The sequence below is a fragment of the Physeter macrocephalus genome, chromosome 11, assembly GCF_002837175.3.
Source record: "Physeter macrocephalus isolate SW-GA chromosome 11, ASM283717v5, whole genome shotgun sequence".
Taxonomy (NCBI): Eukaryota; Metazoa; Chordata; class Mammalia; order Artiodactyla; family Physeteridae; genus Physeter; species Physeter macrocephalus.
Window position 1 is genome coordinate 134,254,767 of NC_041224.1, and position 21,029 is coordinate 134,275,795.

The 21,029-nt window shown below is 42.8% G+C and overlaps 1 protein-coding gene across 1 annotated transcript in view; it reads right to left on the reverse strand.

The window, feature by feature from the left end:
• Positions 1–21,029, reverse strand: part of NID2 (nidogen 2) — a 79,590-nt gene that overhangs the window by 38,655 nt on the left and 19,906 nt on the right. The window contains exons 5-8 of the mRNA XM_024115320.3: positions 12,566–12,715; positions 11,888–12,133; positions 10,436–10,636; positions 8,859–9,089 (exon numbers count right to left, since the gene is read on the reverse strand). Coding sequence (XP_023971088.2) covers positions 8,859–9,089; positions 10,436–10,636; positions 11,888–12,133; positions 12,566–12,715 — 828 coding nt within the window. The remainder of the gene's footprint in view (positions 1–8,858; positions 9,090–10,435; positions 10,637–11,887; positions 12,134–12,565; positions 12,716–21,029) is intronic.

The window sequence follows — 21,029 nt, forward strand, 5'->3', positions numbered from 1 at the left end:
CCTGTGCTCCGCAACGGGAGAGATCACAACAGTGAGAGGCCCGCGTACCGCAAAAAAAAAAAAAAAAAAAAAAAAAAAAAAAATCACTACACGTAGGTTTTTATGAAACCTAAAAACCAAAGGAGGATTTAGTAGCAAATTAAGAATAGAGTGCTTAACTGAATAAGGCCATGAAGTAAGCACACACTGCCCATCATCTTCCTCAAGTATTACAATAGCTTCCTATAATCTATTACTAAACACTAATTATATGAGAGGAGACAAGTCGTAACAAGGTAAGCACACTGGAAAGTGTGCTTGGATAAATCAAAGCATAGCTTACATAAAAGCACCTAGTTTACCCCTAGGAGATTTCATAATTTATGAACACTTTGAACTAAATCTAGCCAACCCCCCACAAGTTTTACTAATATAAGAAAATTAAATAAAACATTTACTCAACATTTAAAGTATAGGGGATAGAAATTTTAAATATCCTCTGGCACTACAGAGAACCTACCTTAAGGGAATGATGAAACATTAAAAGTAACAAAAAGCAGTTAACCCCTTGTACATTTTGCATAATGATTTAACTAGTAAATATTTAACAAAGAGAACTTAAGTTAAACATCCTGAAAACAGATGAGCTACTTATGAACAGTTTATTAGAACTCATCTATGTAGCAAAATAAGTAGATTTATTATAAGAAGATTTATAAGATTTATAAGTAGAGATGACAAGCCTAACGAGCCTGGTGATAGCTGGTTGTCCAGGAAAAGAATCTTAGCTCAACTTTTAAAATTACCAAAAAAATTATAAATTTTAATGTATTTTTAAATGTTAATCTAAAAAGGTACAGCTTTTTAGAAATGGATACAACCTTATCTAGAGAGTAAAAACAACACCATAGTTGGCTTAAAAGCAGCCACCAATTAAGAAAGCATTCAAGTTCAACAATAACTTTATCTTAATACCAATAATAAGCAAATCAACTCCTAGCTTTATACTGGACTGGACTAGTCTATTGACCAATAGAGGCAATAATGTTAATATGAATAACAAGAAATATTTCTCCTTGCATAAGCTTACATCAGTAACTAATACTATACTGATAATTAACAGCAAATGAACACAATGCAACATTAAATTATTTATTTAGTAAGCTGTTAACCCAACACAGGCATGCACTCAAGGAAAGATTTTAAAAAGTAAAAGGAAATCGGCCAACATAAACCCTGCCTGTTTACCAAAAATATCACCTCTTGCATAACTAGCAGTAGAGGCACTGCCAGCCCAGTGACAACTGTTAAACGGCCATGGTATCCTGGCCATGCAAAGGTAGCATAATCATTTGTTCTCTAAATAAGGACTCGTATGAATGGCCTCATGAGGGTTTTACTGTCTCTTACTTTCAATCAGTGAAATTGACCTTCCCATGAAGAGGCAGGTATAATAAAATAAGACGAGAAGACCCTATGCAGCTTTAATTAACCCCCAGAAACTAACTAAACCACTAAGAGATAACAAATTTTTATATGGGTTGACAATTTTGGTTGGAGTGAGCTCAGAGAACAAAAAAAGCTCTGAGTGATTGAAGTCTAGACTTACTAGTCAAAACATATTATCATTTCTTGATCCAAAAATTTATCAATGGAACAAGTTAGCCTAGGGGTAACAGCTCAATCCTCTTCTAGAGTTCATATCAACAATAGGGCTTACGATCTCGATGTTGGATCGGGACACCCCTCTCTTAAAGGTTCATTTGTTCAATGATTAAAGTCCTACGTGATCTAAGTTCAGACCGGAGTAATACAGATCTGTTCCTATCTATTATATATTTCTCTCAGTTCAAAAGGACAAGAGAAATAAGGCCCACTTTAAAAAAGCACCTGATAAACCAGTTAATGATATAATCTTAAAATTAATATATACAAAATATTACCCAAGAACAGGGTTTGTTAAGGTGGCAGAGCCCAGTAATTGCGTAAAACTTAAACCTCTGTAACTAGAGGTTCAAATCCTCTCCCTAACAAAATGTTTATAATTAACATCTTAATACTCGTTATCCCCATTCTCTTAGCCATGGCATTCCTCACATTAATTGAACGAAAAATCCTAGGTTATATGCAACTTTGAAAAGGACCAGGGGCTTCGCTGGTGGCGCAGTGGTTGCGCGTCCGCCTGCCGATGCAGGCGAACCGGGTTCGCGTGGCGCAGTGGTTGCGCGTCCGCCTGCCGATGCAGGGGTACCGGGTTCGCGCCCCGGTCTGGGAGGATCCCACATGCCGCGGAGCGGCTGGGCCCGTGAGCCATGGCCGCTGGGCCTGCGCGTCCGGAGCCTGTGCTCCGCAACGGGAGAGGCCACAGCAGAGGGAGGCCCGCATACCACAAAAAAAAAAAAAAAAGAAAAGGACCAAATGTCGTTGGACCATATGGCCTATTACAACCTATTGCTGACACAAATTATTCATTAAAGAACCATTACGACCAGCTACATCCTCCATTTCCATATTTATTATTGCACCAATCCTAGCCCTAACCCTAGCCCTAATCATATGAATTCCTCTACCTATACCTTATCCCCTCATTAATATAAATCTAGGGGTGTTATTTATAATAGCTATGTCAAGCCTCGCCATATATTCCATCTTATGATCCGGATGGGCCTTCAACTCAAAATATGTATTAATTGCAGCCCTACAAGCAGTAGCAAAACAATTTCCTATGAAGTAATACTAGCAATTATTCTTCTATCGGCCCTTTAAATAAATGGAACTTTTACTTTCTCAACCCTCATCACAACACAAGAACATTTGTGAATAATCTTCCCATCATGACCCCTAGCTGTGATTTATCTCCTCTCTAGCAGAAACTAACCAAGCCCCCTTTGACCTAACAACAGAAGGAGAATCTGAATTCATATCGGGTTTCAACGTAGAATATGCAGCAGGCCCATTCATTATATTTTTCTTAGACTATGCCATTATAATAAATATTTTCACAACAATCCTCTTTCTAAGAGCATTCCACAACCCCCGCATACTAGAACTATATACAACCAACTTTATTATAATAGCACATCTCACTACCTATTATAACATCAAGCATCCCTCCACAAACATAAGAAATATGTCTGATAAAAGAGTTACTTTGATAGAGTAAATAATAGAGGTTTAAGCCTTCTTATTTCTAGAACCACAGGAATTGAACCTATCCTTAAGAATTCAAAATTCTTCATGCTACCATATTACACTATATTCTATACTAAGGTCAGCTAAATGAGCCCCATACCCCGAATATGTTGGTTTATATCCTTCCAGTACTAATAAACTCCATCATCTTTATCATCATCCTAACAACAATTCTCTCAGGGACCATAACTGTAATAACCAGCTCTCACTGACTACTTATCTGAATTGGATTCGAAAGAAATATTAGCCATTATCCCCATCATAATAAAAAAGTTCAACCCACGAGCTACAGAAGCGCCCACTAAATATTTTCTAACACAAGCTACCACATCAATATTACATATAATAGCTTTTATCCTTAACCTATTATATTCCGGCCAATGAACCATAACAAAAATCTTTAACCCAACAGTCCCACTAAATATTTTCTAACACAAGCTACCACATCAATATTACATATAATAGCTTTTATCCTTAACCTATTATATTCCGGCCAATGAACCATAACAAAAATCTTTAACCCATCAGTAGTAATAACAATAGCCCTAACCATAAAACTAGGACTATCTCCATTCCACTTCTGAGTGCCTGAAGTCACATAAGGTATTTCATTAATAGCACACCTAATCTTATTTACATGACAAAAAAACTTGAACCCTTATTAGTATTATACCAAATTTCACCATCCATTAACCTAAATTTAATACTATCCTTATCCATACTATCTATTATAATTGGAGAGTTATGACATTCTAAAAATCTATTCATCGATTGGCATTTGGGTTGTTTCTACCTTTTGGCTATTATGAAGTTTTCATAAGCTTTTCTTTCTCTTGGTATATAACAAGGAGTAGAGTTCAGTCAAATAATAACTTCGTGTTTAACTTTTTTGAGAAACTGCTGTTTTCCACAGTTACACCATTTTACACGCATACCAGCAACATGTGAGGGTTTCAGTTTCTCCACATGCCCACCAACATGTGCTATTATCCATTTTTTGACTATAGCCATCCACATGCAAATAAAGTAGTATCTCATTATCGTTTTGATTTTTGCATTTTCCTGATGATTAATGATGTTGAGCATTTTTTCATGGGCTCATTGGATGTCTTTAGAGAAATACCTATCCAAATTTTTTGCCTATCTTTTAATTAGATTACTTGTCTCATTGAGTTGTAAAAGTTCTTCATATATTCTAGATACAAGTCTCTTATTAAATATATGATTTGCAAATATTTTCTCCCATTCTGTAGGTTGTATTTCACTTTGTTGATAATGCCTTCTGAAGCTCAAGTTTTTAATTTTTACCTTTTGGCTATTATGAAGTTTTCATAAGCTTTTCTTTCTCTTGGTATATAACAAGGAGTAGAGTTCAGTCAAATAATAACTTCGTGTTTAACTTTTTTGAGAAACTGCTGTTTTCCACAGTTACACCATTTTACACGCATACCAGCAACATGTGAGGGTTTCAGTTTCTCCACATGCCCACCAACATGTGCTATTATCCATTTTTTGACTATAGCCATCCACATGCAAATAAAGTAGTATCTCATTATCGTTTTGATTTTTGCATTTTCCTGATGATTAATGATGTTGAGCATTTTTTCATGGGCTCATTGGATGTCTTTAGAGAAATACCTATCCAAATTTTTTGCCTATCTTTTAATTAGATTACTTGTCTCATTGAGTTGTAAAAGTTCTTCATATATTCTAGATACAAGTCTCTTATTAAATATATGATTTGCAAATATTTTCTCCCATTCTGTAGGTTGTATTTCACTTTGTTGATAATGCCTTCTGAAGCTCAAGTTTTTAATTTTTTTTTTTTTTTTTTTTTGGCTGTGCTGCTTGGCTTGCAGGATCTTAGTTCCCCAACCAGGGATTGAACCTGGGCCACAGCAGCACTGAATCCTAACAACTGGACGACCAGGGAATTCCCAAAAGTTTTTAACTTTGATGACACCCCATTTATCTATTTTTTTCTTTTGTTGCTTGTACTTTTAGCATAATATGGAAGAAACCATTGCCAAATTCAGGGTCACAAAAGTTCACCCCTAAGTTTTTTCTAAAATTTTAAGTATATTAAGGTCTTTGACCCATTTTCAGTTAATTTTTGTATATGGTGTGAAGTAGAGGTCCATCTTCATTCTTTTTCTAATAAGTATTATTCAATTTTACTGCAATTCTTGTTTGTCTAGAAATAGATTTAACAATACTTTAATATTTTGTAATGCTTTACAATTAGGCAAAACGCTTTCAGATTTGCATATGCAACGTCTACATATGCAATTTCATTTTTTAATTGAAGTGTAGTTGATTTACAAAATTATATAAGTTTCAGCTGTATAACATAGTTATTCAATATTTTTATAAATCATACTCCATTTAAAGTTATTATAAACTATTGGCTATATTCCCTGTGCTGTACAGTATATCCTTGTAGGTTATTTATTTTATACATAGTAGTTTGTACCTCTTAATCCCCTACCCCTATCTTGTCCCTCCCTCCATCCCTCTCCCCACTGGTAACCACTAGTTTGTTCTCCATATCTGTCTATTTCTGCTTTGTTATATTCATTTCATTCATGTTTTTTTTGGATTCCACATATAAGTTACAGTATACAGTATTTGTCTTTCCCTGTCTGACTTATCTTACTAAGCATAAAACCCTCCAAGTCCATCGTGTTGTTGCAAATGGCAAAATCTCACTCTTTTTCATGGCCAAATAGTATTCCAGTGCATGCGTGCGCGTGTGTGTGTGTGTGCATACCAAGTGTTCTTTATCCATTCATCTGTTGATTGGCACTTGGGTTCCTTCCATGTCTTGACCATTGTAAATAATTGTGCTATTAACATTGGGGCACATGTACCTTCTCGAATTTTTTTTCATTTTCTTCAGATACATACCCAGGAATGGAACTGCTGGGTGATATGGTAGTTCTATTTTTAGTTTTTTGAGGAACCTCCAAACTGTTTTCCACCGTGGCTGCACAGATTTACATTCCCACCAACAGTGTACAAGGGTTCCCTTTTCTCCACATCCTTGCCAACACATTTGTGTTCTTTTTGATGATAGCACATCACATCTGTCAGAATAGCTATCTCATTGTGGTTTTGATTTGCATTTCCCTGATGATTAGCGATGTTGAGCATCTTTTCATGTACCTATTGGCCATCTGCATTTCCTCTTTGGAAAAATTTCTATTCAGTTCTTCTACCCATTTTTCAATGAGTTGTTTGGGGTTTTTTTATGTTGAATTGTATGAGCTATTCATATATGTTGGATATGTTGAGCATCTTTTCATGTGCCTGTTGACCATGTGCATGTCTATTTTGAAAAAATGTCTATTCAGGTCTTCTGCCCAATTTTTAATTGGGTTATTAAGTTGATTGCTGTGGCTATTTGGGGTCTTCTGTGGTTCCATATAAATTTTCAGATTATTTGTTCTAATTCAGATTATGTTTTCATTCCTGTGAAAAAAAATGTCCTGGGTATTTTGATAGGGATTGTACTAAATTTGTAGTTTGTTTTCGCTAGTATGGACATTTTAACAATATTAATTCTTCCAGTCCATGAACATGCATATCTTCCCATTTCTTTGTATCATCTTCAATTTTCTTCATAAATATCTTATACTTTTCAGTATAGGTCTTTCAGTATGGGTCTTTCACCTCCTTGGCTAAGTTTATTCCTAAGTATTTTATTCTTTTTGATGTGATTCTAAACGGGATTGTTTTCTTGCTTTCTCTTTCTGATAGTTCATTATTAGTGTATAGAAAAGCAACAGACTTGTGCACATTAATCTTGTATCTTGCAACTATACTGAATTCATTTATTAGTCATAATAGTTTTTTGGTGGAGACTTTAGGGTTTTCTCTATATAGTGTCATGTCATCTGTAAATAGTGACAGTTTTACTTCTTCCCTTCCAATCTGGATGTCTTTTATTTCTTTCTCTTGTCTTACTGATGTGACCATCTTCATCCTTTTGCATGTGGATATCCAGAGTTACCCCAGAACCATTTGTTAAAAAAAGACTACTCTTTCTCCTTATTGAGTTGTTTTGGCATCCTTGTCAAAAATCAATTGACTGTAAATGTGACTGCTTATTTCTGGATTCTCACTTCTATTCCCGTTGATCTGTATATCGATCCTTATTCGAGGACCGCACTGTATTGATTACTCTTAAGTTTTGAAATCAGGAGGTATGATTCCTCCAACGCTGTTCCTTTTCAAGATTGTTTTGGCTATTCTGGGTTCTTTCAATTTTTATATGAATTTTAGGGTCAACTTTTCAGTTTCTGCAAAAAAGCCAGCTGAGAGGATTGTGTTGAAGCTATAGATCAATTTAGAAAGCACTGCCATCTTAACAATATTATGTCTTCTGCTTGTGGTTTCCAAGGGGGATGGTGGGGAGGGGAAGGGATGGACTGGGAGTTTGGGGTTAGTAGATGCAAACTATTACATTTAGAATGGATAAACAAGGTCCTACTGTATAGCACAGGGAACTATATTGAATCTCCTGGGATAAATCATAATGGAAAAGAAGAATATATGTGTATAACTGAGTCACTTTGCTGTACAGCAGAAATTAACACAGTATTGTACATCAACTATACTTCAATTAAAAAATAATTTAAAAAACACAATATGTCTTCTGATCCGTGAACTTAGAATGTTTTTCCATTTATTTAAGCCATCTTTGTTTTCAAAAACATTTATAGATGTCAATGTAAAAGTATTGCACTTCTTCCTAAAAATGTATTCCTAAATATTTTATTCTTTTGGAAATGGAATCGTTTTAATTTCCTTTTCAGTTTACTCATTGCTACTTTGTAGAAATACAATTAATTTTTGTATACCGATCTTATATCCTGCAACCTTACTGAACCATTCAAATAGGTTTTCTTATTAATGAATTCCTTGGTTTTTCTACAAATAATATCATGTCAGAGGAGAATAGAGATAATTTTACTTCTTCCTTTCCAATCTAGATGGCTTTTTTTTTTAATTATTTTTATTTTTATTTTCTTGCCTAACTGCCCTGGCTAGAACTTCCAGTATAGTGCTGAAGTGAAGTGTCAAGAGCAGGCATCTTCTTTCTGATCTTAGAGTGAAAGCAACCAGTCTTTCCTCATTAAATATGATGCTAATTTGTTTTTTTTTTTCCATACATGCAAGTTCTATTTCATTTTGTTCTTTTAGGCACTGGCTCTTTATCCCACCTTGATTTGGTGAAATCCTTCTCATCTTTTAAGTTTTAGCTAAAATTTCACTTCGTTGGGGACATCATTCCTGAACCTTGCAGCTAGGCTCACAGCACCCTGCACTTATCACAATCATAACAAATATTTGTCAGCATCAATCTCCCTCCTAACTTGGCCACACCTTGTTCACAGGTGTATCCCCAACACAGACGGCACACACAATTGGGTGTTGCAGCAAACCAGCCTCATGTATATGCTCTATTCCTGATCTTGGCAGGAACACTATTCTAAAAGTTCCATTTCTACCTCTCAAGGACAGGACCCTGCTTTATTCATCCTTACACCCAGCACCTAACAGAGCCTGGCACTCAGTTACCCTTAGTAACCTATGTGAATCATTCTGAGGCCACTCAAAAGGCATGAAAGAAAGAAGGTTGGATGTAATTTTTGCCCGGCAATAACAAAAGAGGGAAACCATACCTTTAACAGGGCCAATTTGATTGGTCACAGCGAATCTGAGCACTTTTTCTTCATCTGTGTACAAGGCAAAGACCCGGTCCACATTCAGCTGCTGGGTGGTGGGGATGGCCCAGTGTCTGGGGGCATGCCTGCATGCCTGGTAAGTGATGTTCTGGTGGATGCGGTAGGACCGTGTTTGGTTGATGGCACCCAACGTGAGAGAGTAGGCTCTGGAACTTGTGGAGGTCACAGCTGCAATAGACATTATTCAGTCAAACGAGGAAATTTACAAATATTAAATACAGAGGTTTTTTTATGTGAGGTGAGTTTCTCTGCACAGTTTTTCATGTAGTTGCTGGAGCATGTCCCCTTGGGAAGTTTGAGTTTATATGGGAAACCTGCAAGGCAATCCCAAGAACCCACGTAGATGTAAAACCAAAGCACTGAGAGGGAGGAGGTATAATCACTGCTGTCAATATTCGCAAAGAATAAACTTTACTATATGCCAGCCATGCCCAGCACTCTATGAGCAGTGCCTCATTTATTCCTCACAACAGCCACTGAGGTGGGCCCTGCCATCTTGTGTGGAGGGTCTCACAGAGGTTAGAGAGTTAATTAAGTAGTCTAAGAAGCAAAGCTGGTATGCAGAGCCGGAACTGGAACTCAAGTTGGCCTGACTCTACCCCACTCCCCCCAAGTTTTCAACCAATCCATCCATCAGTGCACAGAAGAGAAGACTTCCAACACCTTGCACTTAAGTCTGGAGGCTTCTGGGAAAAGGGGCGGGGGTCTTTTATCTCCACCTGAGTGCAGAGTTGGGAGGCCAGGTGGTTTTCTAGACATCAGCTACCCCGTGCCCAGGCCAGATCTCTGCTGCCCATTCGCTTCCCTATGCCTCTTGCCTGGCTTCCAGCTCTCACACCGCACGAGAAGCAAAGGCACAACTCAAAACAAGCCCCTGTGCTGCAGGACGGCAGCAGAGATTGGGGCAGCATCTCAAAATCAGGGGGTGTCTTACAGAACACATCACACCTTACACATATCAACCATGTAAGAGAGACAGAAAAGGGGTGATTATTCTCATTCTAAAGATGAGAAAATAAGCTCTCAGACAGTAAGTGATCTTATTCCCCACATATTTTAAACACATCCCTGATAAGAATTCCTGTCTTCTGACTCCAAATCTAGTGGTAGTTTTACAACACTGTACGGCATCTCTGATTTCAAAGCAGGCTGAAACAAGGTTACAGAACAAGTATAAATTCCAATAATCAATATTTTTCCACAGCCCAGAGAGCAGGATGGTTAAAAACTGTACAAAATTATACCATCCCTCCCCACCCCATAGACAAGGTTGTTACTATGTTATTATTATCTGCAAACATTGGGTAGGGATGTTGATATTCTTGTGTACAACAGCCATCACTTCTCTCACACTAATAAAATAGCAAGAATAATAAAAACAACACCGAGCTCATTTCATGTGTCACACACTGTTCTATAAGGACATTCCACGTAGTCACTCACATAATCCTCACAACTATCTCGTGAGATGTGCACCATCCCCATTTTACGGAGTGAGAACTGGTTGCACGTACCTGAGTCCGAGTAGTGGTAGAGCTCCTTGTAGGGAGCAATGTGGGCTGTGAAGTTTGCTGGGATGTAAGGCACCTGGCCTTGAATGTTGGTCTGAATGCTCAGATAGTTCTCTGGGTCCAGCCCCTCAGCAGTTTGAGTGATTCGAACCCTTTCCTCTCCTGGGTAGAAAGTAACTTCCATGTCATGGATAAAGGTAGCACCTGGAGAGGAAAAAAAATCCAGCACAGGGATGAAAGGAGGCCTTGCATCTTCCAGCAATAATCACCGGTGCATACTTCCACTTCCCAATTTCTGCTGCTGTTGGGGATGGTGCCTAAGGAGATCTGATAACCAAGGTTAAGTGCTATCAGCTGTTGATCTCACCAGTTACCGGAACTTTCTGTTAAAGAGCATGGTTCCATTCTATCCCATCTCACACTTCTTCTCTTTGTAGGAGCTTGTTTTTTGTGAAAAATAAACCCCTAGGAACATCCTTGACCTTTCTCTTTCTATGGTTGTCAGACTTAACAAAAACAATCAAAAATCCCCAGGACATCCATTTACATTTGAATATCAGATGAATAAAAAACATTTTTAGTATAAGTATGTCCCATACAATATTTGGGCCATACTTATACTAAATTATTCAATTATTAATTGTTTATCTGAAATTCAAATGTAACTAGGTATACTGTCTTTTATTTACCTACTTTTGACTCAAGGTTTTATCACAGCTTGATTAAGAGCAAGATCCTACAAATGCCTATTGAGCTCTACAACTGGAGGAGGGCCAAGAACTTTTCTCTCACACTTTATGTGCAATAAACATAAATCCACTAGGAAACAAGGGGTAGTGAGGTGAGAAGCCAGGAAGTATTCTCTACACCCCTGCTATCAAAGGGTGGTCCTTAGACCAGCATTATCATCTCCTGGAAGCTTGCTAGGAAAACAGGATCACAGACACCCCAGGCCCGCCACCCCCGGCCTACTGAATCAGAACCTGCACTTTCCCGGGGCCCCAGGTGACGTGCAGGTGGGTTAAAGTCTGAGAAGCACTGTCTATGCTATTATAGATCAGAGTCATCAGGGGACAAAGAGGAAAGGCACCCCTCGCCCATGAAGTAAAATCATCTCCAGGTGCCCTGGAACTACCTACCACCTGCATCCCTCTTTGGCAGATCTGTGAGTGACAACTGAATTACATGGAGTCTGACAAAGAAGCTTCAACAAACTGGGGTAAGAGGGCACGAACGCTCCAAATGGGATCGTCCTATTTCTCAGAACAACCTGGAGAACCTTTAGAAGAAATCGCTGTCTTTTCAAAAACAGTCGTGCAAGGCCAAACCATCCCCAACTACCTCGGGGCAGAAAAACTACACCTGTGTGGCTCTGAAACATTGGACAACTGACTACTGAAGGAAAACCCAAGGCTCCACGCCGCCAAAGCCACGGTGACCTGCGGCCCTCCTCACCTGTGAGGCTGAAGCCGTTCTCCCCGCCTGGTTTTTCTAAAGCAAAGAGCCAGCCAAACAGGCCTCCGATCGGCGTGAGCGGGAGAAGGGCCTGGGCGGCAGGCTGCGGGATGTGGCCGATGGCCAGGTAGGCTCTGCCGTCGTCGCCCACCACATAAGCGTGCAGGTCCGCGTCGGTGAAGTGCACGGGCGTGTGGCCCACGCGGAGGTGCCCACTCACCTTCCCATTGACTCGATGAGGTGTCCCTGAGAGACAGCAAACCCCGTCAGCCTTGACTGTCGTCCACATGCACAGATAAAACTATCCCACTGACAACTCCCCACACTCCACCTTCAGCCCTTTTCACGACTCCCTAACCCACCCGCTACCCATCTAGGTACGCAACAGACCTGCCTTTGATCTCACTTCTCCCACCCTCCCTCTCTCCTTGTCCACTTGGGCTCTAAGGAGCCAGCCAAAAGGGAGGAAACATTTCCGTTTAATCCTCAAGTTGGGAAATCAGCCCAAACATGCTCATTCCTCAAATGTGTACGGAGCACCTGCAAGTTGCTTGGGCTTTGATTCAAGCGGTAGAGACACAAGGGCCATAAACAGAGCCCACAGTGGCAGCTGGAAACAGCAAGCGACAGAAACAGACCCAGAGCAGCCCCCGCCCTGATCAAGCCAGCACCCCTCACCTTTGGGCAGACAGTGCTTCCCGTTCCCGTAAAACCTGGACTGGCAGTGACAGCAGAAGCCCGTGGCATAGTCAGTGCAGAAGGCGTGCCGGGAACAGCGCTCGTGGTTGTGTTCGCAGGTCTCCTTGTTGGCAGTGTCGTACACGAAGACTGGAAAGTAAAACAAACTTGCATGTAAAGGACTGAGTGATTCCAGCGTCACGGTTGCCAAGGTTCATCACGGACACAGCATCTGCTCCATAAAATCCATTTAGATTGTAATAAACAAATGGGGTTTTGATGATTAAGAGACGGAAATAACATTCAACTCAGGGGAATTAACTTGCTTTGTCTCCTGGCAAGAAGTACCGCTGACTGCTCCCATCTGGTCTCTCTGCAGAGCTGGTGAGCGAGGATGAGACTGCACCCCTCGGTGCAGTGACAGGAAAGCCAACCAGGAAGTACGTGTTAGGTTGGACTGCCATTTTCTGGGTCAAAAATGGCCAAAGGTCAGCAATTTTATACAGTTCAAACTAATATGAATGAGCTCCCAAGAGGAAGACCAAAGAGAGAAACTAACGAACACGGTCTTACGTCTAACCATTCTTTTACTTTGGGTAACCCTGAACTTGAAGAGAATAACCTACAGCTTGTCTCACTCCCCAGAAAAGAATGTTTTTTTCTGAAAGAGCAGAAGGGCATTGAAGAAAGAACACACATACACACACACACACCCTAAAGAAAGTGTACGAGAGGCAGGTGGAGATGGAGGGGAAGGAAACAGGGAGCCCAGCTGTGAAAGGCTCTGTGCCTTTGCAGGGTTTCTCGTGGTGGGTGTGGCCCGAGCCGGATGTCAGGGCAGCAGCGGAGAGCCTGGCCATAGTCACCATTCTCTAGGAAGCCACGTGGACCTGGGTAAGCTCAGTGCTCCAGTAGCTGTTCCTTCCAGCTCCCGCTTATTCTGCCCATTAAAAAAAAGAAAGAGAATCATTTGTGCTACCAAGAAACTAAGGAACTGGAGCAGATGCTATTGTCCCTAAAGGGAATGGCCAAGGAATTGGGGTGTGGCTGGGGGTTGCTGACAGATAAGAGAAAGCTTTGTCCGGGACACACACGAGGGATGATCCCAATCCCAAGCACGGCCACCAGGAGGCAAAGTGGCCGTGCACACCTCTGCCTCTGCATCCCCCGGAGCAGGAGTTGGGTGGAGACTCCAGGAGCTGACTGAGCGAAGATGGCACAAAACTCTAGTGCTAGAGTCCAGTGCTGTTGTGAGGTGCCGGCTCCCGAGGAAGACAGATAACCTGCTCTTGGGAAAAACTGGGTGGCAGTTGTGTTCCACATCTAGGTCTGAAAAGGAGGAAACGGGAAGGGGAAGAAGAAATGGAAAGATCAGTACTTACCCAGTATTCCGGGGAGAACAGAAAACCAACCAACGTTGGGGCAGGGTGGGAATGTAGCACCACAGAAGTAACAATGGAGCCAGCGGAGACTTGTATCAGCAAGTTAGAATATAACAAAGTGAACATTGAAATAGTGCCTAATATATGCCAGGTACTATTCTATGAACTTTATTAACTCTTTTAATTTGCACAAGAGCAGGGAATTTTTTAATCCCTGTTTTGCAGGTAAACAAGCTGGGCACAGATTAAGGTGACTCTTCTGAAGTCACACAGGCAGTAGGTGGTGGAGTTAGGATCTGAACCTAGGAAGTCTGGCTCCAGATTCTTAACAGCTGCACTCAACCACCCTCCGGCAGAGCCCAAGGACATCGATCATGAGAGCCAGGCAAAGGATCTGCTCAGGTGACTGGGGTTAATCAACACAGGCTTCGGACAGGTTTGAGTCCTACTTTATAAATCAGGCTTAATGGGAGAAGATAGCAGAGACTGTCCAGATGGCTGTCACAGCTGACAGAAAAGCACAGGTAGGAGAACCGAGTGGCAGCAGCAGTGTTAACTTCTGGACAGTATTGGACTGCTGTTTACAGATTCTTGAGAAAGAAGTGAGCTGAGGGTTGGCAGGACGGATGATCTCGACTCAAGTGGAATGTCTGACTGGGAACAGAGTGAGAGTGAAGTCGGTGACTCAAGATTTGGTGCCAGGCCTACACGGCTGAGAAATTCCAGTTTGATAAAAATAGAAAATTAGGCATCACCATGAACACTTTTTACAACAGGAAAGTGACACAAAATTCAAGGCAGAAAAACAGGATGGATAATAAAGATTATAAGAGGTTGCTGTGAGAAAACGATGTATCATTATCCATACCATTGGTTAAACAAGGGGGAAAAATTCCAGTCTGAGTAAAAATAAATGAATGTAACTTGTCAAAATCTTGGGTTTCTCCAGCTCTGAAAAGTCACAAGTATTAAGAAGCGGCTCCTGGAGGGACTGGCACAGTTGTGTGTTCATGGCATCGGCTGCCATCAGGACTCTCCCTCCAGAACACAAGGGAAGCAGGGGCAGCAGAGGGTCCCAAGCTCTGATGTTCAACAGCAGCCTGACTCAGGTGGCTCTGCAGAAACCACAGAAATGCACCGTGTCTGTTTCCTCCTCTCCCAAATCAGGATGACACCCCTTCTCACACCTCATTGCCAGAAATCAACGTTATTTCTTAGCGTACTTCCGAGCACCAAGGTAAAAAGGCAATCTGATGCAGGACTAAAAGGTAGTCATTTTCAGGGTAAAAAAAAAAAAAACACCACATTAACACTGTTCTGCCCTCAAATTAAAGAAATGATGGGTTTGTATTATGCTCCCTCTATTTGTTGTTTTGTGAAGACTTGTTCTTCCACCCTATCCCTCTTCTAAGAGGGGATTATGAAACAGGGCGAGATGAGCTGGAGGAGGACTACAGATGTGTTGAGTTGGGTTAATTGAACTAAACTACTAGGAGGAGGCATGGCTTTTCTATGGGTAAAAAGAGAGGCTCAGCAGTGCAGCCAGCAACTTACAAATGCAACTGTGACAAAGTTTATAAGTTCATGGACACACAGACCACACGTTTCTAACAAAAAATAATAGTTAGGGCCCCATGAAAGGCTATTATGAGACTGAAACTATAATTACGATGGGATAAATTAACTATTGGTAAGCTGGCTTGGTGATCTTTTTCAGCTGTGCGTGTGTGTGTGTGTGTGTGTCTGTGTGTAAAGCTGCATGCCCAGGATGGGACTTACTGAGCCAAGAACACAAGCTCAGCCTTCCAGCCCATGCTAGTCACACTGGGGAAAGATGGGTGCGCTCCTATAGTCAGAGGAACACCGGGATCCCTTTTCCGTGCCTGCCTTCACATGCAGACGTGCACGTGTAACACTGACAATGTCAGCTTAGATGAAAGGTAAATGCCTGTTACAATTTTCTTTCATTCTTCCAGTAATTCAAACAAATACTTATCGAGCACTCCCTATGGGCCCGGCACTGGACTAGGAATTAGGGATACAGCTGAGAGCAAAAGAGACAAAAATCCCTGTCCTGGAGCTTACATTCCCCGCTTTAGGCAGCAGTCAACAGGTCAATTACTCAGTACGGCGGATGGTGTCAAGAACTGTGCAGAAGCTGAAATCGGGGAGGAACAAGAGGGCTGGAGACGGAAGGTGACTTTGCTTCTTTTAAATGACACAGCCACGGAGGGCCTGGGGAGAGGATGAGCTTTGGGCAGAGGCCTGGAGGAGGAGAGGATGGGTGGGAGCAGGAGCTCCCGTCAGGCTGGCGGGGCGCGTGGGAGAGACGGGGGGCAGGGAGACAGGAGAAGGCGGGAGAGGTAATCCTGGCCAGTTCTCACCCGTGGGGCCTCACAGGTCAAGGGAAGGATTTGGGCTTTAGACCGAGTGAGGGGGGGACGCTGCTGGGGAGCAGAGAGTGACACGGTCTGACTTACAGGAACCTCAGGAATGAGCCGGTGCCTTGATAGTAGGAGGTCCTGGTGGAGAGGATGAGAAGGGACCAGATCTGGAGTACTTTGAAGGTGGAGCTGCCAGCGCTTGCTGATGAATTAGGATGGAGGGAGAAAAAAGGAGGAGGAGTCGGGGGAGGGTAGAGAGAGGGAAGGAGAGGAGAGTGGGGAAGACAAGAGGAGAAAGAGAGGGGTCCACAGGGATGTTCATTTCCTGGCGTCGGGAACTGGAAGGCTGGAGCTGCCATCTACTGGAGCAGGTTTGTGGCAGATCGGTTCTGGCAACACCTTTGAGGCATCTGGGAAGTCCCACGCCGGCTCTGACAGGGACTTATACCCTCAGCATGGCACTACTCAACCATTCAGAGGGACAGCTGCGTTCCTCCCTATGGATTCTGGGAACCACGGCATCAGAATCACCTGGGATGCCAGTTAAAAATGCAAATTCCCAGGGCACACCTTAGACCTACCAATTCAGACTCTCGATGGGCGGATCCCACGAGTCTGTACCTTAGCCACTCCTGGGGTGACTCTTACGTCCAGTGATGACAATGTTCAGGATATTTGCAAACTTTCCATTTCTGAGCCAGAGAATGCTGATTAATGTAGTGAATAAATTTCATCTGACCAATTAGCTCCTGGGGTGGCTGGGATTTCAGGGAATGCTCTAGCATTCATTCCTGGCCTGCCTGAGAAGCGGAACGCTGCGCTTATGGCCCACTTAGGCCGAACCCCCAAGCGGGGCACGTGAAGATCCTTAGTGGAGGGAACCGGAAGCCCAGGAGCCATTTCCCTTCCCTGATGAAGGGGGAGAACAGGACCTAGAAATGTGACCCCACGTGTGGCTCTCTAACCAGGGAAGAAAAGCCAGACTTCTGGCCAACATGACTTCTCACATTTCTATGGGAACTGCAGGTAGATTCAAAGATGCTGAATTCCGTGAAGGTGGGGAATCAGTGTCTAAATCCCAGCTGGATGAGATGCGCAGTGAGCAGATGCAAAAACAAAGTGGCACTTTTTCTTTTACTGTGGTCGTTTCTATGCCTCTGTACCTCACAGTTTTGAATGTGTTTTCACACATTCTTCCTATTCTGGTGAGGAGGTGGTATCCCCTGTTTACAGATGACACCACTGAGGCCCACAAAGATTATATGATCTTCTGGCTCTAAATCCCACTCTCCTTCCATTATACCAGCAGTGCTCAAGTGTGATGGGCTTCAGAATCACCAGGGGATCTGGTTTAAAAAGGCAGATTCTGGGGACTTCCCTGGTGGCCCAGTGGGTAAGACTCTGCCCTCCCAATGCAGGGAGCTTGGGCTCCATCCCCACTCAGGGAACTAGATCCCACATGCGTGCCGCAGCTGAGAGTTTACATGCCGCAACTGAAAAAAAGATCCCGCATATCACAAATGAAGATCCCGTGTGCCCCAACTAAGACCCGGCGCAGCCTAAATAAATAAATAGTCAAAAAATAAATAAAAAGGCAGATTCTGGGTCAGAGGGTGGAGGAAGGGTGTGGAATCATCATTTTAAACCAGGGCCACAGGAGAAAGAGCCACAAGTGGACTAGAGCCAAACTTTGAGAAATATAGTTTTCATTCCACAGATTCCTCTCTCCTGAATTTTACCCACTGGGGAAGGCTGTCTTCCAGACCCTCCGGGGACCCACGCTCTGCCTGGCAGCTCCTGTCACAGAGAGTCAAAAACGATAGGGACAAGTCTGCTGGCAGCTCGACCCAGCAGGAGGGCAGAGGCCAGCCAGGTTTGAATGAGCTCAGTTTGCAGCAGCTTTGTTAACTGAGGTTAGACCGTTGCTAAAGGAAACTTCATGTGAGGATTTTTAAAATCTCATTTCTTTTTTCCAGTTAATGCTTTTCACTCTCCTCCTATCCTTAACAGAAAGAAAAATGGGGTAGGGTTAGGGGGCTATGTAAGGGAAAAGAAGCAAAGGTGCTGCCAGGGTACTTGAGACTTGTCCTAATTGGGAGTTTTTCACACAAATGGAAAACTCCTCCTCTGCACTTATTCTGACCCATCCTTCAGTCTTTATTTCTCCAGAAACACTTAAGCGCTCGTCTTCCGCCCTGGCCTGGCCATGTGGAAGGCCAGCAGGCTCCACGGAGCAGACCAGGTTCATCATGCAAACAGGGACGGAGGGCTTCCTGCGCAGGGCTGCCCCTGGCAGCTGAGCTGTCTTTTACTTTTAACAGCTCTTCCTGCTACCTCAAGAAAAAGGACCGATGTTTTCACTGCAGGACAGATTTTTCTTAGGTTTCCCACCTCACAGAATGATAGACGAATAAGAAAAACCACATCCAACTTTATAATGAAAAACAGTGGCATGCTTTTCCCTCCAGTTTTCGTCTGTTTTGGGGGTATGTGTGTGGTACATAGTGAAGCTTGTTGGGCAAAGTTATTAGGACCCTGTTTTTCTGTGGGGGGAGGGTTACATCCACCATCGTGAGACTAGCAGGCTCTCCCGTGCAGGTGTCTTCACAGGTATGGGGGTCCTCTTGTTCACGGTCCCTCAGCAACCTGGGGGTGCACCTGGGAGAGGGGCTTTTGTGTCTGGAAGGCTGGGCTGGGCAGCAGGGCCTGTTCGAATTCATCCCAGGGTAGAAGCTGCTTGAGCAACACATTCCTGAGGCCTCTCCCAAGGCCAGAAGTAGAGTTGGACCAGAAGCTACAGGGAAATCCCTGTTTACACCCTGGGCCTGCCCTGCGTGAATGCCATCTAAGTAGAATCAACAGGATCCCACAGTGGAGTGAGAACACCTGAGGTCTCTGAAAGCCAGGTGTCCCTCCCCCTTTCTAATTCATCATGCAGACTGAGGTGAAGTTAAGCTCCCCATTGCACCACCTGGGCAGGTTTAAAAATCTCTACGACCCCTGTGAATCAAGCTTGTCCTGCTGCACACAACACCGGCAGTCTCTGGTCCTAGGCATCTGGAGCCTCGATGGCAGCTGCCTCTCACATCCCCCGCCCCCAACTCACTCACTCACTCCCTCCCTCTCCATTTCCACCTCACCACCTCCACTCTTGTCACTCCTCTGTCCAGAATATGCCCCACTTTCTCCCTCTCTAAACTGAGTCTCCGACCCCACGGCCTGGCTCAAGCTCCCCTCCTCCACGAAGACTTCCCTGATGGCACCACAGGTGAATCTGCCCTGCGCTGTGCTACCTGACAGCTTGCTCTAATCTTCCACGGCTTTGCTGCAGTACTGGTCTGCCTCTTATGCAGACAAATCACTCAGTATTTTCAGTCTTCAGTTTCCTTCTTTGTACTGTGAGAAGGATAATAGTATCTACCCCACAGGGCAATTCTGAGGATTAACTGTGCTAGTGCAATCCAAGCAAAGTTTCCTCTCAGAGTCTGAGTGGACATTTGATAAATGTCCACTTGATAAAAGCTTGTTTGACAACAAGCTTCCAGAGCTGCTTGGAGAAGTAAGACGCCTGAGACAGGAAAGCTTGTGCATCCAATTTACTGCCGGTTCTGTGGTCTATGAAAACAGAACAAAGCAAATAATACACTCGAGGCTAGAACTAGAGTGAAATTGGGACATTCTTGCCTTGTGTGGACATGATCTAAAAAGAATCTAGATTTCTCAATAAAAAGTCTATTAAAAGAGTCCCTCAGGGGGAAAAAAAAATTTAAAAGAGAAGGGAGAGATATTTGGGGGAGGGCTTTAAATTTTAATTTCTTGGTTTACCAAGCTGACTACTATGAAGCTTCAAGGGGAAACTAAAATTTATTGGGCACGGTGCTTCCATGCCCAATTTTAATTCCCACAACTCTTTGATGAGGTCTACGTTATCTCCATTTTATAGCTGAAGAAAATGAGAGTCAAACAGAGAAAATGTCTTATCCCAAACCACATGGCAGAGCTGGGAATCAGGCTCAAGTCCATCAAACACCAAAACCCACACTCCTCCACTGCATCAGTAGGAAAAGCTGCAAGATGGCTTGAGGCTGGACAGTTAGCAGGCGCTCTTTGGTGTGAGTCTCTGCCACCCTGCCCACCGGCTTTCCCAGAGGGAGTCCACTTTTGCCTGATGGACCTCTGGGATGCCAATGTTTCGTCTGAAAAAACAAAGTTCACTGCCAAGAAAAACCAAGTAATTAACAATTGCATGGTTCTATACAGTCGGCTCCCCAGTATCTCCACGGATTCAAGGAACGGCGGATCCTGTGCAGCGTTAAGGATCTGTGGTTAGGGGAACCCGCAGTTGGGGGGCCTGAGGATGAAGAACCCTGGAAACGGAGGGCTGACTAAGGGGCTTGAGCATCCAAAGATTTTGGTATCTGTGGGGATATCCTGGAATAAATTCCCCATGGATACCGAGTCTTCCTAAAGCCTGAGGTGAAACCAGAGGTTCACCTATTTTTCCCTTTCTGCTTTCAAGTTTTAAAGCTTTCCCTGTCTGCTAATATGGTGGCTGATTTTTTTCTTCTTTGAGTTTCAAAAACTTCTAGTTAGATTTTTTTCCCTAAATGTTTCGTTGTATTAACCAGCTGTTTCGAAGGCATTTTGCCATTTCTAAGATGTCAGTGGTAGACGTCATCCAGAAGCTGATAAATATCA